Source organism: Zosterops lateralis (genome assembly GCF_965231275.1).
Source record: "Zosterops lateralis genome assembly, chromosome: 12".
In the NCBI taxonomy this organism is placed as follows: domain Eukaryota; kingdom Metazoa; phylum Chordata; class Aves; order Passeriformes; family Zosteropidae; genus Zosterops; species Zosterops lateralis.
In genome coordinates, this window is record NC_139772.1 from 7,226,948 (window position 1) to 7,253,933 (window position 26,986).

The following is a 26,986-nucleotide window of genomic DNA, read 5'->3' on the forward strand; positions in this document are numbered from 1 at the left end:
TTTGAGTTGTGTGTTTGTGCCTGTGGATGCTCATCTGTGTGTTCTGGTGCCACACTGGGGTTAGGAGCCTGCAGGAAGTGAACATTCTGAACCTGTTTCCCACACAAAGGATGGTGGATATATGTATGATACTCAGTTAGCTAATCTAAAAGTTAGAATCATTATATTGCCTTTGAAAATCTAGTAAGTGAATTTCTCATAAATTTGCTGCTTTTTATGCACTGACTTTCTGAAGATTTTTTTCTTTTACGTGTTTTGTCCTTTCACTACAACACTGCACAAAATGACAGTTACTGCAGCTCACTGTTTTGTGTGCTTTTGCAAGATAACTGAATTAATTGTGTAACAGGATAAATTATGAATCATTTAATTCATAGGGATTTATATGCTAAAAGAACTAGAAAAACAAAATAGCTTTGAAAAAAGGATTTAAATTGGTTCAGAATGTTCATTATTTATTTATTTAGTTAGTAATTTTAATAGAAGATACAAAAGCTGTGATATGCTACAAGTTTTTCTTTTCCATTACAGAACAATTTCATTTCTTTTGACTTTGATTTTTTTAGGCAGCTCAAATATACTGGGTTTAGAGAGAGACTGTGCTTCCCTTTCTGGCCCTTTCTCAAATGCTGGTGTTTATTTCTATTTTAACCTCTCCCAATGAGGAAAGGCTGTAGGTGAAGCTCGGAAGAGTTGGGAAGTATCACCAGGACATCCAAGCAGAGCAAACACCCAGGGCTCTGCTTGGGGAGGGGTGGGGATTTTTTCACTCCTGTCATTGTAAAGTAAAGGTAATACTAACTTGGGGTGAGGTTTGCATTCTTGAATGGCTTGACATGTTCTTGTCTCCCCACCAAAGGACTTGATTCATAAAGCTTCTGTCATCATTCCACACACACTCCAGTTAGGTTGGAAAAGACCTCTGGGGTCGTCAAGTCCAGCATTTGACCAAGCACCATCTTGGCAACTGGACATGGCACTGAGTTCCACATCCAGCTATTTCTTGAACACTTTTCTTTTTCTTCCTTTTGTTTTCTTGATTCCATGGGGATGAGAGTCCTGTATCTGGACAGTCTCGTGTCTGATGCTTGGGAATGTGCTGGGATTGCCAAAGAGGCACCATGAAAAGGAGCACTGGCTGTGTCCTGCCAGAACTGCTTGGCTGGCTGGGCTTCCCTGGCACTGCAGTCCCTGAGCTTTTCCCAAGGGCAGCGGGCAGTCCGGAAAGGGAGAATTCTCATTCTTCCTCTTAGCACATGGCTCTCATGGAGGTCTTGCCATCCAGAACACTGAGCAAAGCCCAAGTGATTTGTGGAGGAGAGCAGGATGTTACTCTGAAATTAGAAGTTGGAAATGGTTCCCCCCAGTAATTTTTAGCAGGTAGCTTGTTTCAGCTCTCAGTAAAACTGACTTTTCAGGTGCAGGTGGGGCAGCAGTCAATATGTGGGACAGTGAGAATGAAAGATGGGGGTTTGACAGCATTATATTTCTCTGGAATATGGGTAACTTGAGGGCTTTGTCTGTTGAATAGCTGGTTTAAGCTTTAGTAGCATGTGGGAACAAGCCAACTCTTACTCTGACATGACACCAGCTGAGCTGACTCTGGTGGGTGCAGACAAGGTTGAGTAGGTGAAACAATGATGGTGTTCAACATCTCCACCATTTCAGAAGGCAGGTAGGGCAGTAATAATTGAGTATGGTCTACTTTTGTCCATCTTCTGTTTTCCTACATATCTTCTGGAATTTTCTCTGTAACGTACTTAAGTTCTAAGAAAACGTTCATAGAAAATTCTTAACATTTAGTAGTTGTCTTTAATAATTAACTCTACGTTTATGTAGCATTTGCTGCAGTTGAGGCACTGGAGATACAGGTGAAGGTCTGGTTTGTGTAGACAGGTATTGTAGAAAAAAATTCTCTGAGACTGTAGAGAAAACAACTTTTTTGTTTCAGTTGAAATTCAATAAATTGTGCTTTTGTGTAACAAACATTAAGAAATACCTTATTGCAGTAATTTTTAGCAATATTACCATTATGAAACTGATTCTGATCTTGATTTTGGTTTTCTTTTTTCTTCTTATTTTAGGTTCAATTTATGAGCCACTTAAATGTATTAATCTTCCAAAGCCAGAGGGGGAAACTCTTTGGGATAAATTAAACCATTACTATAGAATTGGTAAGTTAATAATGCTTGAACCCAGATGTGAGTTAGAATTGATATTTGCATGATAAATATTGATGCTACATTATTCCTACTTAAGGATAGTTTCCTAAATTTCTGCTGGAAGTTGGAAGGTGCAAAGAGGAGGGCTAAGTTACACTTCCTGCTGAAAATCAAAATGTCTGTTGAAAATCCAGTTCAGCTATAAGATTGAATTTAGAATTATTTTGGATAAAGGAGTTGCTTTGGATTGTAGCATTGACCAGACGCAGCTGAAGAAAAATTTAAACGGACAAAAGCTTTCTTGTAGTACTTGGAACAGTCTGGGAGGTGATCAGTTAGAAGTTCCTTTTTGTTATTATGGTACCATAATGTATTTTTGTGCTGAAATTTTATTTGTTAGCTAATTTCAAGTCAACTGTAGTGTTTTTCATATGATGTTATTTTAAGCTAAAACCATTAAAGAAACAACAATTTGTTTTGATTGTTTTGGGCTTTAGGAGGTTTGTGTTATACTGAAGTCCTGCCTCCATTCTAAAATCAGTTGTTTAATGGCTGTGCAAATGACAGTTTAAAATTTAAGGTTTACTCAGGCAAGGGTGGAGAATAGTGAACAGTTTCCCCATCATTCTAAAAATGTGGGATGTGACTCCCTTCATTCAGATGGTTTTTTGAAGTGAAATCTGGATTGTACCTGGTCTGTCCATAGATGTGTTGCTTTTTGTAGATGCATTGCTTTTTAGCTTTCTTACAGAGGAGATGACTGTTAATTGGCTTTTTTAACACTTGGCAGCAACAAATCTGTGGTGGTGCTTGCTGTTCATCTCAGGCAATTATGCTGCTGCCACAGTAAAAATCTGCTATTGAATTTATACTTCATTTATAATAATCTATATTGACTTTTTCAGGTAATACTTTATCAAAGGTTTTATTATAGGGTATCAAGACACTGAACATAAGGCAAAAAGCTGTAAAACCTTGTAATTTTCATTTAAAATACTTAGTTTCTAGGTATTCTACATAGATAATAAAGAGGCCTTCTTAAAATTGATGCTTGATAACAATAAATTCCAACTTCTGTGGAAAAAACCTGCTTTCCTGTTTTATGCTGAAGGGATTAATGTTAGAGGTCATGTTTGAGGGCATTAAGCCCAGTTTCAATCTTGTAGCATTCTGGTTATTATGTAACCTTAGGAAGAACAATTTCCAAAATGCAAAATATTGAAGAACAAAAAGAATTAAATTAATATTTAGTATTTTTTCTAACTGATTTTTGGCAACCTGAAAATTCCTGTCATAATCACATCAAGATACTGAGTTATATAATTGTAGTTGTCTTTTCTCCTTACTTACTCCCCTCTACTTTTATAAATATCAATACAATCATCTGGCCTGAGTTAAAAATGTAATTTTTATGAATGTAGAGTTCTGGAAAGTTTAAGCATTTAACTGATTGGAGAGGGGCAGTTGACATACTGTAGTCACTTTTTTCTTCTGTTTTCATAAAAAGGAAATTACTGGCATGCTTTGTAGAAATTCTGTACAAAGTGAGTTGTGCTGGAACAGTCATAGAAATAGTTTTGAATACTGCTGGGGTTTTGTGTAAAAAGGTCAAGTTTGTCTGAAAAAAACAATGTAACAATTCTTGTGTGCGTTTCTCCTTACCTTTCTCTTATTTTATCTTGTGCATTCTGCAACAGGTAGTTCACACCTTGATCTGTTCCTGAAAATCTATTTAGAAACTCGAAGAAATATAGATGTTGATAACAATCTTTTTATTTTTCCTTCTTCCAGTTAAATCAACACTGCTGCTCCATCAAAGCCCAACCACAGGTCTGTTCCCTACCAAGACTTTTGGGAATAACCAAAATGCAAAAGTCCATGACAGCCTTTACTGTGCTGCCTGTGCCTGGGCATTGGCCCTTGCTTACAGGTGAATAACCTCTACACTCATGTCTCTGCCAGGTTACATTCCCTCTCTTATTCAGTTTCCTGGGAAAGTTTGAAAAGATGAAGCTTTATCAAAAGTAGATTTGTTAACCCACAGAGAATGGTGCATTACCAAATCTCAGTAAAAATATTTAGGAATGTGCTAGGTTAAAAATGTCACTCTACTTTTGGTAAGTAAACATGTTTTGATACAATGTAATTGGTACCAGTATTTGTTGCAGTGGAATAAATGCATGCTACTAAAAATAGAGATTCTTCTGGCAAATTATACTCAGGGGATACTTTTAAGTCTAGTAGGAGAGTTCAGGGCATTGGCAGGCTTATTGCTAGTACTAATAATCATTTACTTGCAAGAGACTGGATGTTATAATATCAGAAAGGATTTTTTTTTAATTCTTAAATTTTGAAAGAGGAATGCTTGAGTAAGTTGCCAGACAAAAACTCTTTGATTGTTTTTATTATTTTTAATGAGAAAGGACAACTAGGGCTGTAAATATGTAGATACGAGTGAGGGCACCACTATGCAACAGCATTAGTTAAATACTTAATATTCCAAAGCATTAATCTCTGCTTTTTTCTTCCTCCCCACTAATGCATTTGCAATTTGTTTTATGAGTTATCTCTCTCACCCAGGCGCATTGATGATGACAAGGGAAGGACCCACGAGCTGGAGCATTCTGCCATAAAGTGCATGAGAGGAATTCTCTACTGCTACATGCGCCAGGCCGATAAGGTAAAACCGTGCTGCGAACACGGCACCCGCCTCCTTCCCAGGGATTAATTAAACCGGGAAAACAAATCCTAAATACAGATGAAATTCACAGTGTTAGGCTGCCCCAGCTCAGAACAGCTGCTTCATTGTTGTCAGGTGGCAGCATTGTTTTAGGGAGTAGAAGATGTGAGCATTTTGAGAAGGAAAAGTGCACGGGATACTTGAAACTTCTTTGTGTTCATTTTGCAGTTATTTGTCCTATTTAAATATTGCACCATTAGTACTTGTGGGGGGGGGGTTGTTTTAGTGATAAAATGGAAAGATGTGGAACTACTTTTTGTTAAGGCTGGAGATTTTTCTTTGCACTGTTATCTTGGTTATTGTGTTTACAGTTCTCCTTATCTAGGCAATCATTTTGATTGTTTTGTTTGGTTTCTTTAGCAGACATTTTCCAGCAGTATTTTACTTAATGACATCAGAAGGGTACACGTTTCCAAAATGAGTAAGGAAACAGAGTAGGCTGCTTATGTTGCAACACAGTTGATTTATTCAGCCTGGAATTCTCTTGTGCATGTACTCTGAATATTCAGGCCTTCTTATTAAAATTTGGTGTGGTGGACAAATTTTGCATAGTGGTTAGCAGCGGATCTACAAGTAGTTAAATACACGTATTCCATGGGGTTATTTGAAGTTTCAGGTCAGTGACTTATAACTGTATAATTAGAAATAGTTTTCATGTAAGCCCATAGCTTCCCTCACAGCTGAGCACACAAACTGAAACGGGAAGTCCACAGGTATGTGGTATCAGTAACAATAATGATAACCAAGTATTGTATTGCCACTTCTATTTATGCTGATTTATATTTTCTGGGAGGTTGGATTGTTTCTTGAGAGTCTGGTATCTTGTTACATTTGAGCTTTTGCTTTTCTCTTGGATGTGCAGTTGTTTGTTTTGGGGATGGGGAGTGCCAGATAGGAATAATGAGCATTAAATTGACAGAGGTGTCCCACTGCTGGCACACTGCATGTCTGGTTTTGCCTTGTTTACTACAGAAGCTTTTTTCTTCCTACAGTGTAAAAATAAACAGCTTCTGGTACCTAACAGACAGAACTCAAGCTCAACTTTATTCTGAGATACTCTGTGTGGCCTCATGTAAAAGGGAAATATTTTTAATAATGTGAATTATATGTGCCCAAGACATGACCTGAGCAAATGCTGCTGCTTGTAGCAAAAATGCAGGTGTTTAGAATTCTATTGCCAACGAACATATAAGTCATGACCTGAAGTATATTTAATGTATTTGTGGAGTAGACTCCACAATGTAGTACTTATTTGCTTGTTCTGAGGCATGCTGTGTTTTCTTGATAGAGAAGAAAATCTTTGGAAGGTAGCATCAGTGTTGAAAATACTGTGAAATGTGGATCAGGTGCTGGCAATGATGGTTAGAAAATTTTAAAATTTGTGGGAGAGCAAAGCGTGACTTGAGGAGTTATGGAGTTACCTTGGTTTCATTTAATTACCAGCCATAAAATAATTGATCTGAAAAGACACTTGATTATAAGGTTTACATGGTGGTCAAATCAAGATTTTTTTAAAATTTGGTAGTAATACCAATAGTAATAATAATTTAAATAAGGTATATGGGGAATTGGTTGCCAATCTACCAAATAAATATGGTAATATGGTTGTCAAACATACTGAGATTATTGCATTTGCTTTTATGTTTTGCTTTTCATTCACTTTTAGGTTCAGAAATTTAAACAAGACCCCAAACCATCTGCATGTCTGCATTCTGTGTTCAATGCACACACTGGAGATGAGGTCTTCTCCCATGAGGAGTATGGTCACCTTCAGGTAACACATCCATGCTGATGTCAATCCACGTTTGGCTGATTTTTTAATAATGTTGTCACCATTCTTCCATAATGCAGCTGTCTCAATTTGGTTAGATTTGTGTTAGATGTGCTGTATGTGGTAAAACAGAGTTGCCTTTTGCATCTTCTGCTGAAAAACACAGAGTGTTTTGAAGCATAACTGAGTGATATGTTTTGGTCAGAAGGTACTGAAATAACTGGGAGATTGTAGAGGTAGATGGTTGGTTGTGTACAAAGTTGCTTCTTTTTGAGACCAGCAGATGGCTGTCAATAAATAATCCTGGCAAAAAAAATGTTGTAGTCAGTGAAGTGAAAGATTTAGTGTAATCTTAGGGTGAATATTCCCAGTTTAAGTTTCCATAATTTTGAGCAATTTTCATTCATTTAATGTACACTGACAGCAGTTAGGAATTGTTGTTTACTGCTTTGCACAATGATTCCTAGTCAGAGTCATTGCATAACCTGATTGCTTCACTGGTTTGATTGTTTCATTGTCTCCCATTTTCCAGAGTTTTAATCTTTATTTTTTTTATTTCCCTTTCTCTTTACTTTCAGGCCCACCTTTGCTTTCATGACCTTGTTACTTTGCATTCCATAAGTCTGCACACACTTTTTAGCTCAGGAATTCAGAGTGAAATTATTCAGAACTGACCCAGTAGGTTGATGATTATTTCATTTCATGGTGACAGTATTACTTAATTAGTTTGTACAGTAAATGTGTTGGATTCAGAAAATGTGTGTTCTGGGGAAAATGCTTTATGGAGTTATCTTAAGTTAGCATTTTGGACTATGTGAAATTTCCTGAAAAGGCACATGTTTTATTTATAGGAGGAGACAGTTTGGGGACCTGAGGAGCACTGTATGACAGTTTAAAGTCTGTTTTTTGTGGCAGTTCAACCCTTCCCATAAACATAAATGCACATTCCCATCTGTCATCTGCGTACCTCAAAAATTAGAAGGTTTTCAGCTCTGTGGAGACAAGACTACAGAGTAACTGAGAGGGCTCAGCTGGGAAAAATTGAATATATTATGTAGCCCTTATTGCTGTACTTGGTGCTTTTCAGTTTGTTTTAAGACAATGAAGTCAGTTGTCTTTAAATATTTATGGATTTTTAGAATTTGGACCTAATTTTTAATCTGTTATATTCCAGATAAGAATCCACTTTTTTGTTCTATATGGTTTCTTTAAATTGCATATAATGAGATTGTTGTTTTATACCTCTTACTTAGTTTCTCTACTGACGTTCTCTAGTATAGAAAAGTTCTGTAATAAAAAAACAAACAAGTAGTTTCCTTCAATTCCTCAATGAGTAATTACAAAGGTAATTACTGTTAATAATAAATGCTGTGTATGGGTACAAAAAAAAAAATACAGTTCTTCACATATCTGGTCATATCTGAATGTTGTAATTCTACTCCTGACAGCTACTAATGCCAAAATTCCCACCCTGGCTGAAGGGATTTCTTTCTAGGTGTGCTGTGCACTATTCAATATACTGCTTGCCTCTCTGGTAACCTGCCTGCTCGTGAGTTGTCATGTATGCAAACATGAAAACAGCTTGTGACCAAAGTGATCACCTGTGGGTCAAAGCAGTGTTCCTAAGGGACAATATTTTCCTAGCACGGTTTGAAATTAAGAAATCATAAAGCATCAGAAGTTCTAGAGGACAATGCTTGTTTGTGCCATCTTTTCCAATTGATTGTTTCCACTTCATTAGATCCAGGATTTTTGAAGAAGCAGAAATGTGTTACAGTGGGACCATCTTTGTTAGTGAATTATACCGCATTTATTTTGTTTACTTGACTCCAATAAACATACAGTTAATTACAGTTTCCTTTCTGTGTTTAATTACTCCAGATCAATGCTCTGTCATTATTTCTCCTCTATTTGGTTGAGATGATCTCTTCGGGGCTGCAGATTATCTACAACACAGATGAGGTACAAATCGATTTCCTGTCCTAAAACATGCTTCAAATTGTTTGTGTTTTTTTCTGGTTTTTATTTCATTACCAACTGTAAAGTAATTGTCCTGAAAATACACTGCAGGTATCCTATGCTTTGAATGGAACTCAGAAGAAGTAATAGAATGAATGGATAGTGAAATAATAGCTAAAAAATTGCTAGCTGTGCAAAGAATAAATGTAATATGACATTGAAAGTTCTGTAGTTCTCTGCTATTTCTGGTAGCTACAAGGTCAAGAATTAAAAGGTCTCTTAGGACAATTAACTTCTACTGACATTGTTCTCACTTTTCACATTATTTCAAACCCTCAGTCAATGCATCCTGCTCAATGAAAACTCAATATAAGAAATAATGGGGTTAATTTTCAGAGAAGCTGCAGGGCTTTCTTCAAACACCAATGGGCCTATGGGTGTTAAGAAGTTTTGCTGTATCTTTAATTGAAACTAAAAGAATTTTATATCATAGTAAGAGATGTTTGTAGAGAGTGCTAACTCTTCTGTAAATAAGATAATAATAGCCTTGGCTTGAGTACAAGTCATGTCAGGACAACCTGCTGGCCTGCTCTAAAATGAGGTTATGTTTTGGAACCGGAATGGAAAACACAGATGTATATACTTTTTTAATTCTTTTTTTCTCCAATTTTCTTAATCTGGATTTATTTGAATTTACTCTGATCTGTTTGATAGTTGCTGCTGTATTGCCTTAAAAAGCTTAAATGTGCTTGCAGTACTACTATTAAAAAAAAGAGATTTTTCCAGTAATAGTGAATTTGCATTATTTTTCTAGAACATATGTCTTCAGTAATCTTTTTTTATATAATTAGAAAACTAAATGCTGCAACATGTCTTTTTTATTTCTTAGATCATATGATAGGTCTATATTATTTCCTCTGAACTGCCTTTATATCTGTGAGGAGGCAAATGTATATAATTAAGTATTTAATTAGCTTGATATATAATTTATGTTATCCTCTAGATGTTTGCATTTAATTACAGATTCTGCAAAAAACGTGCATGTTTACAGACTCCAGTTAGTGGATATTCTCCACTTCCTTGCCGGGATCTTGTTTTTCTAACAACAAAATCTCTGCACTATGGAGATTCACAGATTTATTTTTTTTTATTTTTTTTGTACCACAGACCTGCATGTTCTGTTGGGCTCTGTGTGGCTTCAGCAATTGTCAGAATGTGTTAACACCATGTGATGATGAGATGTCCAAGGTTTCTGGGGTGTCTAGAGGTTGTGGCAGTGTGGATGTGGCCATGGGGATGTGGCCACAGGCGTGCAGCTGTGGCCATGGGGATGTGGCAGTGTGGCAGTGGCAGTGTGGATGTGGACATGGGGATGTGGCAGTGGCAGTGTGGATGTGGCCATGGGGATGTGGCAGTGTGGCAGTGGCAGTGTGGATGTGGACATGGGGATGTGGCAGTGTGCATGTGGCAGTGTGGCAGTGGCCATGGGGATGGTGCAGTTGTGGATGGTGCAGTGTGGATGTGGCCACGGGGGTGTGGCAGTATGCATGTGGCAGTGCGGATGTGGCCAGGGGGGTGTGGAGGTGTCAGAGTGGCTCCCTGCTGCCCAAACCCACAGTTGGGTGTCCCTCCTCAGTGCCCCAGGGCTGGCTGGGTTCAGCCCTTCCCCTCAGAGGAGCAGAGCTGGTGCAGTGTGAGGGCACTGGGTGCAGGGCACTGGCAGATGGGCACTGTGGCAACCTGGCTGTAGGAGTGTTTGTGCACAGAGCTCTTGGCTTCAGAGGCAATGCTGCCTCTCCATGGCAGCTGTCAGTGAGTTCCCCTCTGCTCTCATCTGTTGGCAGTGGAAAAATTAATTTAACTGCATCTTTGCATCCCTAGCAAAGACAACAGTGTATGACTGTGTGAGTGTGTGAATTAGAGCAGTTAGTCACACATTAGCCAGCACCATGAGTATTTGCAGGCATCCATGCTGGATGTGTGCTCTTTATTACACTTCCATCTCCACATGCTCAACTTTGCATAAATAAGCTTAAAAAACAACCCATAATTTCTGTAATGGCCATAGTATTGATCTGGTTGTAGTATTTACATGCCTGTGATATGAATAATTTGTTCTCTGAAAATTTTGGTTTACAACTAGCTATTTGATGGCTTCTTTGCTGTTTGGAAACCCTGGTTAGTGTCATAAAATGTCTGTAATTGATAATTTTTTTCCTGTGTTCCAAATATCATCACTGGTAAAAAATAATCAGTAAGGTTATATGTTACTATGTGGTGCCATTACTTCTTCATATAAATTTCAGTTATTGGTAGACATGGGAAAAGCCACACTCTTAATCCCTGGGTGTTCTGGCTTCATTCAGAGAAAGTTCATTTTAATACAAGCAAATGCTAAATTACAGGGATGAATAAACTGGGCATGAATAGTGGGACAGGGTTTTCCTGAAAGTAGTAACTATGGAAAGATCTAGCCTGCAGATAACTGTACACCTCATAGTGAAATTTTAGGAGAGACATTAAATAAAGAGAGATAAGTGTATCTAGAATTATAATATTGGTGGTGGACTGGTATTAGCCTAAAGAGTGTATCTGAAATAGTAATTTTTTAAAATTTAAAGAAAAATGGAGAAAAAAGACAAAACAAAGGTATACAGGCAAATACCTTTCAGTAAAAGATGGGGTTTGTTACATAGCTCATTAAAAAAAAACCAAAAGAACACTTATGGTAGCAAAGTGAATCCTTCTCTGTAGCTCCCCAATATGGTTGTGTTTATAGCCATTGCAATATTTTCTTTTCCCCGGTCCCCTAAAATAATTTGGGTGGGAGGGGATGAACCAGTGTAAATCTTGTGCTTGTGGTTAAATTTTCTCTAAGCTCCAATCTGTGGACTCTTTAAAGTGAACTATAAAACTTGTGCTCAATTTCATTTTTCTACAGTCAAGCAACTCCAAATGTCTCTTTCAACAGTGTATATCAGGAAAAATTATCTGCTTAAATAAGTCTTCAGCTGTAGCTGAATACACCTTAAATACCTTAAAATACCCTTCAGTACATCGGTATTCAGTTGAAATGTGTTGGTCCAAGCAAAGATTTTAATTATAATAAATTAGTTTAGAGTTTTATTTGTGTTTATCGAAGAGTGTGTTTGAATCTGCATAAATATGTATTATCTGAAGCTAATTTAATAAAACTGTGGCATATCAATTTTTGTAAAATGAATTAAGAAAAAGCACCAAGATTTCTGTGTTATAATTTTGTTGTGGTTTCTGATGTCGTTACAATAAATATTTTTGAAAATATCAAAATATCACCGTTTTGGAGCTCATAAAATATGTGTCTTGAATATGAAATAATTTTTATCCCTACCTTTGTTGGAACTTTTGCATAAGTTCACATTGGCACCTCGTGTGGGACAGCTCTTAACATATTGTGATTAAGAACTGGTTTTAAAGAGAATATTTGAACTCGGGAACATCATTCTTTGGGTTAAGACAGAAAAGGAAGAAGGAACAGTTACAAGGAATAGCAGCTCTGTCTTTTGGAAAAACCAGAAAAACTGTGCTTTCATTTTCCTTCAGTCACTTTTCTTTCCTGCAGGTGTCCTTTATCCAGAATCTTGTGTTTTGTGTGGAAAGAGCCTATCGTGTGCCAGATTTTGGTGTCTGGGAAAGAGGCAGCAAATACAACAATGGCAGTCCAGAGCTGCACTCAAGGTAGGTGAGCAAATGTAGCCCTTTTAGTCAAAGCAAGTAAAAAGGAATGAAAAGAATTCATGGGGTGAGCTAAAAATAATAATGCATGAAAATACTGTTTGAAGTAAATTAAGGTTCTCTAAAGACTGAGGGATGTATTTTGGGAAAATGTGAAGATAATTTCATCATGATATGCATGCTGAAATAACCACATGGATGTGTAGCTGTTTGAGTATTCAAATTCCAATAATTACGTGCAGCTGCATGCATATAATTCTGAAATTTGTGTTCAGAACAGCTCAGGGTCTTGAGGCATGTGCAGTGGGATTGGAATGGGATTCACAAAACTGGTCAGGAATATCCTGCTTTTTAGATATTCTTGTCTCCACCATGGTGGGAAGAAGGTGTTGGACACTGGAGAGCAGCTTAGTCCCAAACTCTTCTCCCAGATCTTCTGATGCTGCGAGTTCTGAGCCCTGTCAGGGTCAGGGAGCAGTGCTGGCAGCATTTCAATGCTGCACTTGTCCTGCTCACCTCAGAGGAGTTGCTCATGTCTATCTGCCTTGAAGGATCAAATCTGTAATCTGACAACTCGATTTTTCTAGTGTTACTATTATTTTCTCACTTTCTCACTTCTGAGATTTTATTAATCATATAAATGGCTATAGCTTGGATATGTTAGGGTTTTTAAAACATTGTTTACCATCCTAATTATCAAGGGCTTGCAAAGAATATACATTTCTTCCAGTCTTCAATATTGCCAAGGAAATCTGTGTTCTCAATTGAGAATTAATTTTTTTTTAGTCCACATACAGGCAAATATACTTTAACCTAAAGATACAGTAACATGTCCTTGCAGCAAAATTCCTAATTTAGGTGTTTTTTTCAGGGCTTTTGTAGAACTTTTTTATTAATATGAGAGCTAAAAAATCCAAGTTGTTATACAATCTGTTTTATTACTCTGCTAGTTTTCTTTTCTCCTACTGTGTCTGTAAAATTGTACAATGCCAGACTACATGAGCATTCATATAGAGAATCAAATGCTTCTTTCCACATCTCACCTTGTAGAAATGTGCAAAAGGAGCACTGACACTCCTGTGTCTCCTGTTGCTTGCAGCATTCTGGTTATTCAATATGTGAATTTCCTCCAGAGAAAACTGAGCATCTTTTAAGCAGATGGAAATAGACATGTTGTTTTGTCTTTATCTAGAATGACATTTATAGGTTGGTTTTTCTAAGGGTAAAAGTTTTGTGAGATGGACTGGGCCAATCTAACAGATCATTGAGCTAGCACAAAGGGAAGCACAGAGCTTGGTCCTAATTTAAGAAGTAGACTTTGGTCATCAGAAACAAATATTGCCCCTATTTATCTTGCTTTGTATACATGTGAATACTCTGCTTCACTGTAGAAAGCTGGCAGGCAATTTCCCTAGTTCTCATAAATCAGGAAAAATGGAAGGGGAACATGCATCAAAGGACATATTTAGATATTATTAAGGAAAGCCCTGGGTACACTGAAATAGTCTTTATACTTTGCGTTGCAATTGTATCTACCAAAGAGAGCTATAAAAACCCTTTTGTTTTAAATTGATGAAGCAATTACGAGTACCAGGTCTGCTCACAAGTGATGTATATGTGGATTTTCTGTGATTATGGACCCCAAAGTGCTCTCTTTGTGGTCAGTGTTAAGGATGGTGCACTCCTGACCCATAAAGCCTCTGCTGGAAATCTCCATACAGGCTGTGTTTGCTTTCAGAATGAGTAGGTAAATCTTGTACTTCAATGAAAGAGGCTTTCTGTTCAAAGAATATATTATGCAGTTGGAAGTCTGTGAATAATAGCTGCACATTAAGGCCCATGTTAAAAGATGCAGATGTTTGAAGCCTTCACAGTCTCGGTATTCTCTCATAGTACAGCTCCAAACACTTCTGATAAATGATAAATAGCAGAACACTCTGTGGAGCACATCTTCACTGATGTATGCAAATTGATGCCTTTTATTGGTTCAAAGGCAAGATTTGTAACAGCTTTTATTGTAGTGTGATCCCTTCCCATACGGCTGAACTTCACAAAAATTAATTTGTCCTGGAGCTGTTTGATCAAGCTGCTCTGCAGGCGTCTGCAAGGTGCCTCTGACACCTCCCATATGCACTGTGAGAATTAGGAAATTGCCAAAGTGCGGCATCCTCATATCCCAAATCTGGAACTGCAGAGCCTCACTCTTGCTTGTCTCTGGACTATATAGCACATTGCTGTAGTGCTGTCCTTCCTTGATCTAGTTTGAGTTATATAGTTACAAAATTATTAGTAATGTAGAAATTCTTTCTTGTTTGTTTATTTTTCACATTCTCTGTGGTGCTTGATGTGCCAGTTGAAATGCACAGCACTGGAATGGAGGCAGGAAATTGAACAGGAGGAAGATTAAGGATGGATATACTTGAAGATGAATTTTGATTTACATTTGCTAAAAATATGCAAATTTTAGTGTTTGCCCTCAGATACTTTACTGAGGGGACGAATCCAAAAATTAAAAGCAGTGAGAATTATGAATGTTGTTTAAATGCATTTACTATTAAATCTTAGCAAGCTGGAAGTGGTTTCTCTGGGCTAGTCTCATCTTCCCCTTCCCTAAATATGGCTCAAGGTCAAATGTTACCCATGGCATTATGATTGCAAGGCTGCTCTTGATAATCCTTGTCATGGTAAAATAATTGGCAGCTCCAGTAAAGTCTAAGGATTGCACCAGGTGAGGTTCAGTTGGGACATTAAAAATAAACCTTTTCATTTGAAGCACAGAGAAGGAAAGAACAGGATGCTCAAAACAGAATCTCCATCCTTGGAGGCTTGTGAGGCTTGTCTGGCTGTGGTTTACTTAAATTGGTCTTGGTTATGATAGCAGGCTTCAAGTGAGGTTTTGTGTTGGGCTGGATGAGTTCCATATGTCCCTTCTGGCCAATGATTTAATGATCCTGTGAGGTTTTCAGAGGAATATTTTATGAGGGTTTGGGTGAGGTTTTATTTTGGGCCCATCTCCAAGTAAACACCTTTTTCTCCAGGCAGAGTCCCACAGGTCAGTGCAGTCTGTTCATAGTGGCTTAATGAGTGGAGGAAGGAACACATTTATTAAAATATATTTTGCCATTAATTCGTTCTGTTAAGACAGTCCATTTCTTTTGTTACTAAATTGTAGAGTATGAGGAATGTATTTTCTATACAAAGACACAAGCATAATGCTTATTACAGAACCTCTTTAGCAATTTGCCCAACAGGAAGGCATTAATCAGTAGGAATGAAAGGCATGTGAAGTGTGATCACAGTCCTGAAGAGCCTTGTGCTGTGTGATTGTTGACTCTTGTAAAGACACACTTGATACAAAGGCTGTTCACAGATTTCTTTTTTCTTTTAAAGTGACTTCCTCTTGTAATTTACCTGTAAAACTTTTGATAATCTAAGTAGTACTTGTGTGTGTGGTGAAGGAAGTGATTGACAATGTTGGGATGTTTATATGGTCACTGGTAAGTAATTGTGAGACCAGTGAAGTCTCCAGGGGCTTTCAATAACTAGAGGCAGAAAAATGCTGATGAATTATAGTAAATTATTAAATTAGTCTTATTGTAGAATAATGGTTGAGTCTGCAAAGTAGAGAAGATTTCAAGGAAGCAATGCATGTTTGCCTTGAATTTTTCTCAAGTGGTATCATCCTATTTTGTAGACAGATTGAGTAGTTTTATGTTATCTGAATTCAAATTGAACATTTATTACTTCTCTACCTTTTGTCAATAACTTTTTTCTCACTTTGAAAATATATAATCTTGATATTAGGACTGTTACTTGAAAGGGAAATACAAGATTTTAACATATCATTCAGCCCCCAGTGTGCAGGATTTCTCTGATTTTTATCTTCTGTATATGCAGTTTGATAATAATACTGAATTCCTCTGAAAAGTTCTGTTTTGAGTCATCATGCCAATTTATTTGATCAATGGCTGGGTGATAAATAGAAAAAAGCAATTTTTAGAACAATTACCTTTTTTTTCTATGTATTTGAAACAAAGCCAGAAAAATAATTACATTCCCAACTCTTCTGAGTTCAGTTTATTTCTTCATCTCATTCTCCAGTTCTAAAAGCTTTCAGCAGCAGAAGACATCAAACAGAGGCAGGTGCTCAGAGCAGGCTGTGGTTAAAAATCTGGTCAGCTTTCTCTTGTTGAACAATTAAAACTGAAACCCAGGAGTGTTATTTCTGGCAGTGTTTCAGAAAGGAACATGGAGCTTTATAAATGATTAAATGTGAAATCGGTCTAAAGTATTTCTAATATTAGAACCAACACAGGTAAAGTAATACTTAAAAACTCAAAATCTGTAACTGCATTGAATTGTTTTCATTATCTTCAATATTTTCTGTGTAATAATAATTAGACCCCATATTTAAAATATGGATTTGTTATTAATCATTTGAAACTCTGTATTTTACATTAAGAGATAGTAAAAATCAGTTTATTTAGAGTAAGGTAAAATGTTTGCTTCCATCCAAAAGTGCTGCATGGAGTATAGAAAAATAAAGATGGAAGCACAGTCTGTATTTGCAGATTTCTGCCAATATAATTGTTGTAAAATTTTAGGGGGGGGGGTTGGATGATGAAGTTGTTTGTCAGTAGAGTCACAACTCCTCTTACATAGAAGTGAGGAATTGTTAGTGTTTATTATCTGCATATTTATTATAAAACAGAGTTTCATTAATTAGTTTTATAAACAAAATAAAGTATTTGTTTCACTGGGTGCTCTGGGTCTGTTTTACCAGACTGCCTAAGAGAATGTAAAAGGTGTTAGTTTAATGAGCTGGACCTCTGGAGTATTTGCAGGCCTGACTTGTCTGTCATCACTGAGGGAGCAGAGCAAAGGCCTTTCCCTACCTGAGGGTTTGCATTGGACAGAAGTGTCAGAAACCTGGGACTGTTACACTTTCTTTATGAACTCTGGCACTGTTGGGAAATAGCTCATGTAACATTTTACTTTTAGCTGCCCTGTGACTGTAATGTCTGGAGTTTTGAAATCAACATGCAAAAAAATGTGGTATGTTAATGCTGCAGTTCCTTACTGCAGTTGAATGGATATAAGTAAAGTTGGCCTATCTATAATTATGTGTTCTTTAAAACTGAGAAAGCAGAGGAGTGAAACTGAAAGAAGAACGCTTCTTCACTTTTTTTTTAATACTCACAAGAAAAATAGAAAGCGACACTTCATTAATGAAAATACTTTGTAAAAATGTATATTTTTATTTGTGCTGTAGAATTGCCATAATGGTTAATAAATTATTTTAATATAGAATTTGATTTTTAAATTATATAATTATTAGCCATTTTAATCCATCGTGTCTTAAAATGTGAATGCTAACTTGAAGTCTTGTTGATGGAATTTCTGGGTCCTGTTTTCTTTGTGATGAAGCAAAATAAAAGATGTGTCACTTTATGGTTGGCATCAGAAAATCCTTCTGTGAATTTAGATTGATGAGTTCTTTTATTATATTGAAACCTAGAAATAAGTCTTTTAAAGTTTAGTGCTTGAGAGCTGGTTTGAAAAATTGTGCTGAAGTAAATCCTCTGTCTCTGCACTATTAGTGAGACCTCGAAATACATAATGCCAGGTGTCTGATAGCAAGGTGAGAACAGAAGTTCTTTTGCCAGATGGTCTCTGACATTTGAAGACAAATAAAAATGCTGAGTAGTATTTCAGAGAAAAGAAAGAACAACCTACCACTAAAACCACTTCGAATCTGCTGCATCATCATTTTATTGACATAAAGGTTAAGCATGAAATTCAAATCAAGAAAAGATCATGGCACTGAAAGCTGTCAAGTGTGTGAAGTTTTAGTCTGGGCTTGAATTGTGATACCTCTGGGTTTTTGTTTTGTTTTCTCCTCAGCTCCGTGGGACTGGCAAAAGCAGCTTTAGAAGCAATTAATGGTTTCAATCTCTTTGGAAATCAGGTAATGGAAGTGTTCTTTTTCCCTCCTTTTTGGCAGCAATAATGATTTACAGGGTGGATCAGAGGATATTTAGAAGTATGTAGCACAGTTTGTTAGATTCCAGCTTTAAAGAAAGTTAGTTTGCAAACTGATTGCTGCTGTTTCAGGTGCAGAATCATTAGCCCTTACTATCAAGAATAACTCCCAAGAAAAACTTGGGATTTTTCCTTAGAAAAGGAAAGTGGTTGCAGCTTAGTCTGAAAAAGAATTTTGTTGCCAAGATGTTTTTTCCTTCAGAACTTTATCTGTTGCTGATACTAGAATATGCCCCCACCTTGAAACATTACCTTCCTTTTGTCTGCTTCCTTCATGTGGCTTTGGCTCAAGACTTTTAACAAGCTGCTTTTCTATAATCCCACTTTTTTACCTGTTTTTAATTTCCGTGTGTTGCACAGCCGTAAAGTCTCCTCTCATCCTTTCATATGGCTTGGATCTATTAGGAGTGCAAGTCTTTTCTGAGACTTTTATATCTGCTGTGTATTCCCCTTCTATGTGCATCTTTCTTTTTGGTGCTATACCTACAGTGGTCTGTAGCTAAAATAAAAGAATACTCTTCCAAATTAATGGTTTAGAAAATTGTGCATGTGGAAGAAAGATGCCATACATTTTAAAAGCTGATGTCAAGTGTTCAGAACTAGGAGGTAGTAAGGATCTTCAGAAATGATCAGACACTCTACATGCACTGTTATTCTTTCAGAAATGACATTTATCTATAATTTTTACCTTCTCAACAGTTTCAAGCACCAGTAAATGTGGCTGTTGAGGTTTTTTTTCAAAATTTTTTTGGCTGAATTCTGAAATGGATGAATAAATTGCTGAAGCAATGCCAGTTTAAATACTTTGAGAGTTCATTTCCAAGATCTGTAGTTGGCATTAACAGAATCCATTTTGACCTTCAGTCTATGCGAAGTTTGCCTTTGTGCTTAGCTCCAGCTGTGTTCCAGTGGCTTTGGGAAATCCCCTTGGGCCCCTCAAGAGACTTGTTTGCACCTGCAGCTGCACAGGTACAACCTGCAGAAATCACTGCTGGGGGATCCATGCTCACAGCAAGAGGAGCCCGTTAAAGGCTGACCTGGGCAGAGTTGTTTGTGAATGAGCTGCATGCCCTCTATTGGCCTGGGCAAAAACAATTTTAATTTTTTTTTTTTTTTCATAAGTCAAGTCTCTGTAAGGTGTTCTTACTCCAGAAGTCTTTAGAGAAGTGAAAAATAGTTCATTTGTCAAACAAGGTGCTTGTGGGTTTATGAAATGCAAATGAGCCTGCGCCTGAATCCCCAGAGAATCCTTCCCTGCAGCACAGACTTTGGAACTGCACATGTAGATTGTGTTCAGGGCTTGTAGATGAGTTTAGAGATTTGTGAATAATCAGAATCTGCACTAAGAAGAAAGTTAACAAATCATCAAAGCCAATGTGACTATTTGTGTACATTCTTATTGCAGCACTAGTCAGTGTATATCTTGCTAGAATGCCTGAGAAAACATTATTTTCCACGAGGATGGTGGAAAAAATTATTCAGGATTTTGTTTACCCTAGTAAAGTTAAAGCTGAGTATTTTTATAATACTATGTATACTATGTATAATTGGAGTGCAGTAAGAATAGAAAAGAGTAAGTAAGAATAAAACCTTTTTGGAAAGGCATCTCAGTGGATGGTAGTACTGACACACAATGAAGGGTGGTGAGGTATTTATGTAGAAACTTCACTTAAAATTGAAGTTTGTAATAATTAGAATGGTGGGCTCTGGAACAGTCTTCCTAGGAAAGTAGTATACCAAAGAAAGTTACTGCTGTTTAGGAGAAGTTTGGTGCATTTATGAAAATTTCTGGGATTTATGACCATAGTGGAATGAATTCACATTGACTGTATCTTCCAGTGGCGGAGTGATCCTGAGATTCATTAGCAGTTGTAGCGTATACAAAGATACCTGTTCATTAACAAACCTGAATTTGCAAGACAGTGCCTACTAATAATAGTTCTGAATGCTATTGATTCTGTTTAACTCAGCCAGGGGAATTTTTTTTTAGTGTTTCAGGAAGCATCAAGAAGTTGACAGAGAAATAGAGTGTAAAATCACTGATTTTATTAGGAAGTACATTTTGCTAAGGAGTAGATGTTAATAATGCAGACCTTACAATAACTGAAAAGCAGACCATTTTTATTTGTTATGAAAGTCCTTTTCCAAAGCAGTACCTGTGCTGAATATCCAGTTGTTTGTGTTCTAATTGACTTATAATGAAATATTCAGCATCACTGTTTAGAACATTTCTTGCATTCACAGGGAAGAATTGTTTGTTCTTAATACAGGACTCATTTTTCAAGAATTAATAGAAGAATTAATAATTTGAATGAATCACATAATTACTAATCAGTGATAATCCATCTAATTTTGGCCATACTTCAGTATATTTAAAAATCAAAATATTTTCGACTTGATGTTGTGCTACGTTTTCTGATTAAAATTTTTGGCTACCAAGCAATGCCAACATAACCCAAATGAAATCCAGAACCAGTGAGTTTCAGTAGGATGCAGCAACCTTCTTCCCTCTGCCTCAAACAAACGCAATGTTGTGTTCACAGGGCTGCTCTTGGTCTGTCATATTTGTGGATTTTGATGCCCATAACCGGAACAGACAGACCCTGTGCTCGTTGCTGCCCCGGGAGTCAAGGTCTCATGTAAGTCATTAAAAGAAATTCACCTCAACAGAGTGTGGAGAAAACAAGTGGATATGAATTCTTAGTTATATGATGGACCTTCTGATCTGCTTGATAAAGGTGAAATTTACTGTGAAGGTGTTAAATTTTTTGCTTTTTTAGTGTCACTGTGATGTAGTTGTTTTTCTGAACAGGAATTACAATGCTGCTCTTTATTTTTTAATACTTAGATTAAAATGGTAACCTCTTGGTAGCTTTCTAGACAATTTTAAAATAAAATTTGAAATAACTTGAGTGAGATTTGCAGCCTGGGGGATTTGTTTTTCTTTTGGCCTAGTTTCCACTATACACTGTGTCTGCACTTTTGAAACCCTTTGTTTTAGCTTTAATTCTTTCTTTTGTCTAGGAAAAAAACCTTTAAGATTGGCTTATCATAAATTGCTGAATATGAACAATTTCTTGTTGTTTTAAATTACCATTACAAATGTATTTCCTTAGTGAGTAAATCTAAGTGACATAAGTATAGATTAGTTAACAAACATCTATTTCAGTGCTAGCCTCAAACGTAAATTTGTTGTTAGAGAATCAGTAATTTAAAATGAGTGATAATAGGGTTTTGCTTTTTTATTCATTCTGGAATATAATAGCAGTTTTGTTCATGAAACAGGCTATTAATCTTAAACATTAATAGTTTACTTATTGTCTAGAAGAATTATAGCAGAGTTGTAGTGCTGGATAATTAAAATAAAAGGCACTGTCAGCTACTTTTTTTATAGTCAAATGGTCTTTCAGAAGTCTTGCTGTTTGTTATTTGCTGGAGACTTGAAATATTCCAACAGGAGCTGATTATTATCCCATAGAAATCTTTGTCTTCTTCCTGTTATGGGTTCATGCAAGTCATATTGGTAGAAATTTTAAATAATTAAGTATCCTGACTATATCAGCAGAAAAGGATATTTTTCGTGTGTTTCCGGAAGCTTACCTGTAGAGGTGATGTTCTAGTTAGTAATTTTTCTTGTGTTTTTAATTCATAAGAGAGCCACATGGTTCCTGAGAATGTGAATCATATTTTTTCCTGGAATTATTCCCTTTTCTTCCTAATTGTAAATCAGATAGGCTTGTTTGTTCCAGCACCCTAAGAATATTTCTGAAAAAGCTGTTCAGAAATGATGATTTAATCATAGGTGCCCCTCAGCATTGCACCTTTATGAAATATTTGTGCTTCTTTTTGAGCAGATGACATCCAAATGTTTGTGTTTCCTCCAGGAATAATCTGGAGAATGTATTTAAAAAACAAACAAAAAATTCCAAACCCCAAAGTTTTATAATGTTTTCAGTTGTGCCTGCACATTTTCAGCTGTAAAACAGGCAACACTCTGAGTTGAATGAATTCCCTTCTAAATTGTATATCTGCACATTTGGTTTGTAGTTTATCCTGATACTTCCTAAGAAGTCTTATTTTGCACACCATTTTCCTGTATTAGCACTATGATTTTGATAAGATAATATTCCAAATGTATATTTCACTTAGTAAGTTAAACAGTCTTTTGTTTGTGCATCAAATAATTGTCAGAGATCTCATTAAATCTGTAATGTCCTATGTCTCCCTCTCCTACAGAATACTGATGCAGCTCTTCTGCCCTGCCTTAGTTATCCTGGATTTGCTTTGGATGATGAGGTTCTGTTTGGTCAAACACTAGATAAAATTATTAGGAAGTTGAAAGGCAAATACGGGTTTAAGAGGTTTCTGCGGGACGGGTACAGGACGGCGCTGGAGGACAGAACGCGGCGTTATTATAAACCTGCAGAGATCAAGGTGAAACCCTGCCCCACCCCTGCCACCCCTCCACCTGCTGCAGCTGGAATTGGAATTGCACAGGCATTCCTGAGGGCTTGAGGTGCCTTCTGTAATTTGCATGTGCAGCTTTCAGACATTGCTAAGTCAGCATTGAGTCATGGGCTTGTTTTGTAATGAATGCGCTTTCATTTACATTTGGGGTACAGTTGATTTCACATAACAAATAAGGAAATTATTTATCATTTCATTTAATTTCACAGCTGACTACAGTCTGAGTGTATGGAAAACAATTTTGCTTTTGATCACAGTATTTATCAGTTAAGGTTATCTAAATGAAAATTTATTTCTTTTTTCCCCCATAGTTTTTCTGTGAAAAATAAAAAGTAGATTATTTAAATATTCTGCTTGAGAATGAGCCACAGCAGATGTAAGGACACAGTTAAAGTGCCCATAGAATTAAGAAGTGTTACTAAATGTAATAGAATACTTTTGCATTCATGTTTGTCTTTTGTTGCTTAGAAATTACTCTAAAGGATTGTTCAGATATATTTCCTTAAATGAAAATGATGAAATGTGACAAATTTTTCTTCTTTGCAGCTTTTTGATGGCATTGAGTGTGAATTCCCTCTATTTTTTATTTTTATGATAATTGATGGTAAGTATGGCTTTACATTCCTGTTCCTTAAAGGCATTAGAGAGATGAGCTTTTAGAGGAAACATACAAAATTATTTTCCTGTCCTGCGAAAATAAACCATAATGCAGTGACACTAAATATCTCATTGAGAATTCTGCCTCCTGGGTTACAAAACCCACTGTATTTCAGCAGTTCTAATGTGAACTGTTTTTAGAATATAACTCAATAAGGGTTTGTTAAAAGCTTCAATCTGTGGTATTGCCTTTTAAGCCTGAAAAACTTTGAGATGTATCAGAACTTCACAGCAGCATGGGAAAGAAAAGGGAGGGAGAACACACTGCCACACTCTGTGTGCACCAGGGCTTCTCAAGTTGAGCATTGTGTGGCAATTGAATCAGAATTCAGAAAAGAAAGGGAACCAGGAAAGGTCTAGTTTCCTACTGGCCACGATTTTTCACATAATCAGTCTGATTGAATACTAAAACAAAATAAAAAAATCAAAACAAGAACAACAAAAACGACACTACCTCGGTCTTGACGTGAGGACAGGAGACACACCAAAGGAGTTCATGGGGTGATCTCAGGATGGAAGCCAGAACTTGCATAGAACAGAAGTCTGAAGAAGAACATGAGTAGGGTTACAACTGTCAAAAAGATTTTTAAATGGATTAAAATCTGTCCATCTTTTTCTTCTCCTGTAGCACATTGAATAGTTTTCAGCTAAAGACAGTGAGGGGCACAGAAATCTGCCATCAGCCTTGACACCTCTGTGGCCACCCACAGATTAAAATATTGTGTTTGAAGATATAATAAGGTTTCACAATTGGTATTTCTAAAGAAATGTTTGACATTTTTCAAAGAGTGAGGCCCAAAACTGAGGAGAAAGGCACTGACATTTAATGCTGCCCACTTGCAGTTTGGAGAACAAAAAGATAGTCATCTTCAACTGAGATTAACAAAAGAATAGAAAAAGCATTTTTCGATTCTTATTAAGAAAACCCCTAAAAAAATACATACTTTGCACATACTGTCCTTGTCCTTTTTGCCTGGACCACGCTTTTCGGAAATAGAACAATTCTGTTAGTAGATTTTGAGCAAATATCTCCAAATCCACAAACTTCCCTAATGTAAAATCTGAACTGTTTACACCTCAATGGCGAAAAGACAATGACGTGGGAGGAGCAGAGATTGCTCCTGTCATGAGAATCCTTGAGTGTTTTGAAATGTTCAGTGTGTCACTTGAAACTCACCTTTTTGTGTGCAAACTTTGATTGCATTTGTGTTTCTTGGCAACTGTAAATATTCCTGTAGATACACTCAGGAATACTTGAAAATGTACTGAACAATACTTGTCTAGCTTTGGGTTTGGGTGGAGTGTTGAAGAGCCGTGGAAAGAAAAAAAAATTTGGTGGTTGAAAAAGGGAATACTAGTATAAGGTTTATAATGCAAAGTTTTCATCTAGCTCATTCCCCTTTGGATGTTAAAAAATATTCTACTTTAAAGCATCACCTTGCTTGTCAAATAGATCCATTTTTTCTTTGATGAACAGAAATGGGTTTTGTAATGCTAATATATATTTTCATTTAAGAACTTGCCATGAACTGAACAATAATCATGCTAGTATTCATCAGATTCATCTTGGGAAGTTCTGCTAAAACAACTTTGAAGGGAGTGGTAGTCTCAAACATATCAGTGTCTCCCCAAAAGCAGCATCAGGGAGTTGGCTGTTGTAATCTACAGCTCAGTCTTTTACTTTTCATGAATCATTTAGTGTGTTGGCACTTAATATTTAGTTTTGAAAAATAAACACTGGACTTCTTTTTTTCTTCCTCTTTTAAGAGCTTTGAGGTCATGGAATAATTATTTCTTCCTTTAAATCAATTCTTGTTTGGTTATTTTTAGGCGTTTTTAGAGGAAATCCTACACAAGTAAAAGAATATCAGGATCTTCTGGACCCTTTGCTTCAACATACACCTGAAGGTATTATCTGGAAATTGTTCTTCTAAAACAATTGTAGCTTTATATTGACCTGAAATTATAAAAATCCTGACTTTTAAATTAATGTATATTGTGGTCAGAGCAAATGAGATGTAAGAACATTACCATGTTTCCTAATGGAAAAATACTAATTCTAAAGTACCCTCTTTTATGTAGATACATTGCATCATTAAGTGTGATAATAAAACTAGCATTTTTCTGGAAATATGCTACTGATACTAAAGTAAGATTTACACTCCTTCTTCCCCTCCTTCACCTCTGCTTCATTGTTTAGACAGTTCATTTCTACTTTTTAGAGAATATTAACTACCAGCAGTCAGATTGTTTCAATGTCCCACCTGGACCCACTTGAGAATTACTGTCATCATTCATTGTCACTTAATTTTGCAAGCTCTAAAAAGAATTTGGTATATGCATATGAAATGTTTCTAGCTTAGAGCTGGGAAAGTGGCTACATAATCATTTTATTATAAATATGCTCTTATTTAAATTGAGCACGTCAGAATTTTTGTGGCACTGCAGACAAGGTTGGTGGTGACCTACAGGCACAGCCATCCAAAATTCAGTTAAAAAAAAAAAAAAAAGAAAAGAAAAAGACCATAAGTTTGAGTGGGAGGAAAAGAAATGGCCTGAGAACAGAACAATCCAATTTTAAAACTCAGCATTTCAGTCACCTGTTCTTACATCTGTGGTACGGTTACACAAGTGGATGCAGAATATGCCTTGTTCTTTAAACTTTTTGAAGTGAACTAATTTCTGTGAGGCAAACACTCCCTTACCAAATTTGCATTATGTAGCGAATTTTTCTTGCTGGTTGTTGCTTTTTTCTGATTACTAATGAGTATGTGAAGGTTCATGGACTCTAAATTTATCTTGTGCTTCCTTTTGTTGCGTGTCATCACAAATGTCACATCTTAAAATTTCTGGGTGTGTTTTGGTGCCTCACTCATTTGAATCTAATATCTCTAATAACCATTGCTTTTCCATTTTTTCTCTGCATCTTCCCAGTAATTTGTTTTTTTTCTAAGCAAATAGTAAGACACTAGAGATTTTTTCTGTTTATCACCTGTTCTTCATCCAAATTAATTCAAGAGTAGAGCAGTTAAGGTGGAATTTAATTATCCAGGAAGCATATTAATTTGCTTTTCAATTTCACATAATTAGGTCAATCATTTGTAATCATGTCTCTAAATTTCTGATGCATGTCCACTTAAAAAGTTCTGAAATAAAGTTTACAAAGATCAGCAACACCTGTGGCATAATTCTAGATACAGAGTATGTATCTTCTAGTAGAGAAGTGATGCCATTTTGTTTCATGATGTTTCAAGATTCAAGTGCTCATTTTAAACATTTGATTGATAAAATTAGCCAAAACTGAGTTGACTCTTTTTGAGCAGGAGTTTTAGTTGGAAAGAGTTGTCTGATGCTGAGCCTGTGTTAACTGGGGGACAGAACACCCCGAGTGTTCCACTGGGACACAGCTTTCATTGCTTTGGGTTCAGGCTTCTTAAGTGAACTGCATTTTCCTTCAGGTGACTTCTTTTATTT

The 26,986-nt window shown here is 36.4% G+C and overlaps 1 protein-coding gene across 5 annotated transcripts in view; it reads left to right on the forward strand.

Moving 5' to 3' along the window:
• Window positions 1–26,986, forward strand: part of PHKB (phosphorylase kinase regulatory subunit beta) — a 70,394-nt gene that overhangs the window by 6,530 nt on the left and 36,878 nt on the right. For all 5 annotated transcript variants that reach the window (XM_083870349.1, XM_083870348.1, XM_083870350.1 and 2 more), the window contains 11 exons: window positions 2,085–2,174; window positions 3,954–4,092; window positions 4,743–4,842; window positions 6,569–6,676; window positions 8,555–8,635; window positions 12,234–12,349; window positions 18,251–18,314; window positions 20,932–21,027; window positions 22,625–22,822; window positions 23,402–23,459; window positions 25,343–25,420. In XM_083870349.1, coding sequence (XP_083726475.1) covers window positions 2,085–2,174; window positions 3,954–4,092; window positions 4,743–4,842; window positions 6,569–6,676; window positions 8,555–8,635; window positions 12,234–12,349; window positions 18,251–18,314; window positions 20,932–21,027; window positions 22,625–22,822; window positions 23,402–23,459; window positions 25,343–25,420 — 1,128 coding nt within the window. The remainder of the gene's footprint in view (window positions 1–2,084; window positions 2,175–3,953; window positions 4,093–4,742; window positions 4,843–6,568; window positions 6,677–8,554; window positions 8,636–12,233; window positions 12,350–18,250; window positions 18,315–20,931; window positions 21,028–22,624; window positions 22,823–23,401; window positions 23,460–25,342; window positions 25,421–26,986) is intronic.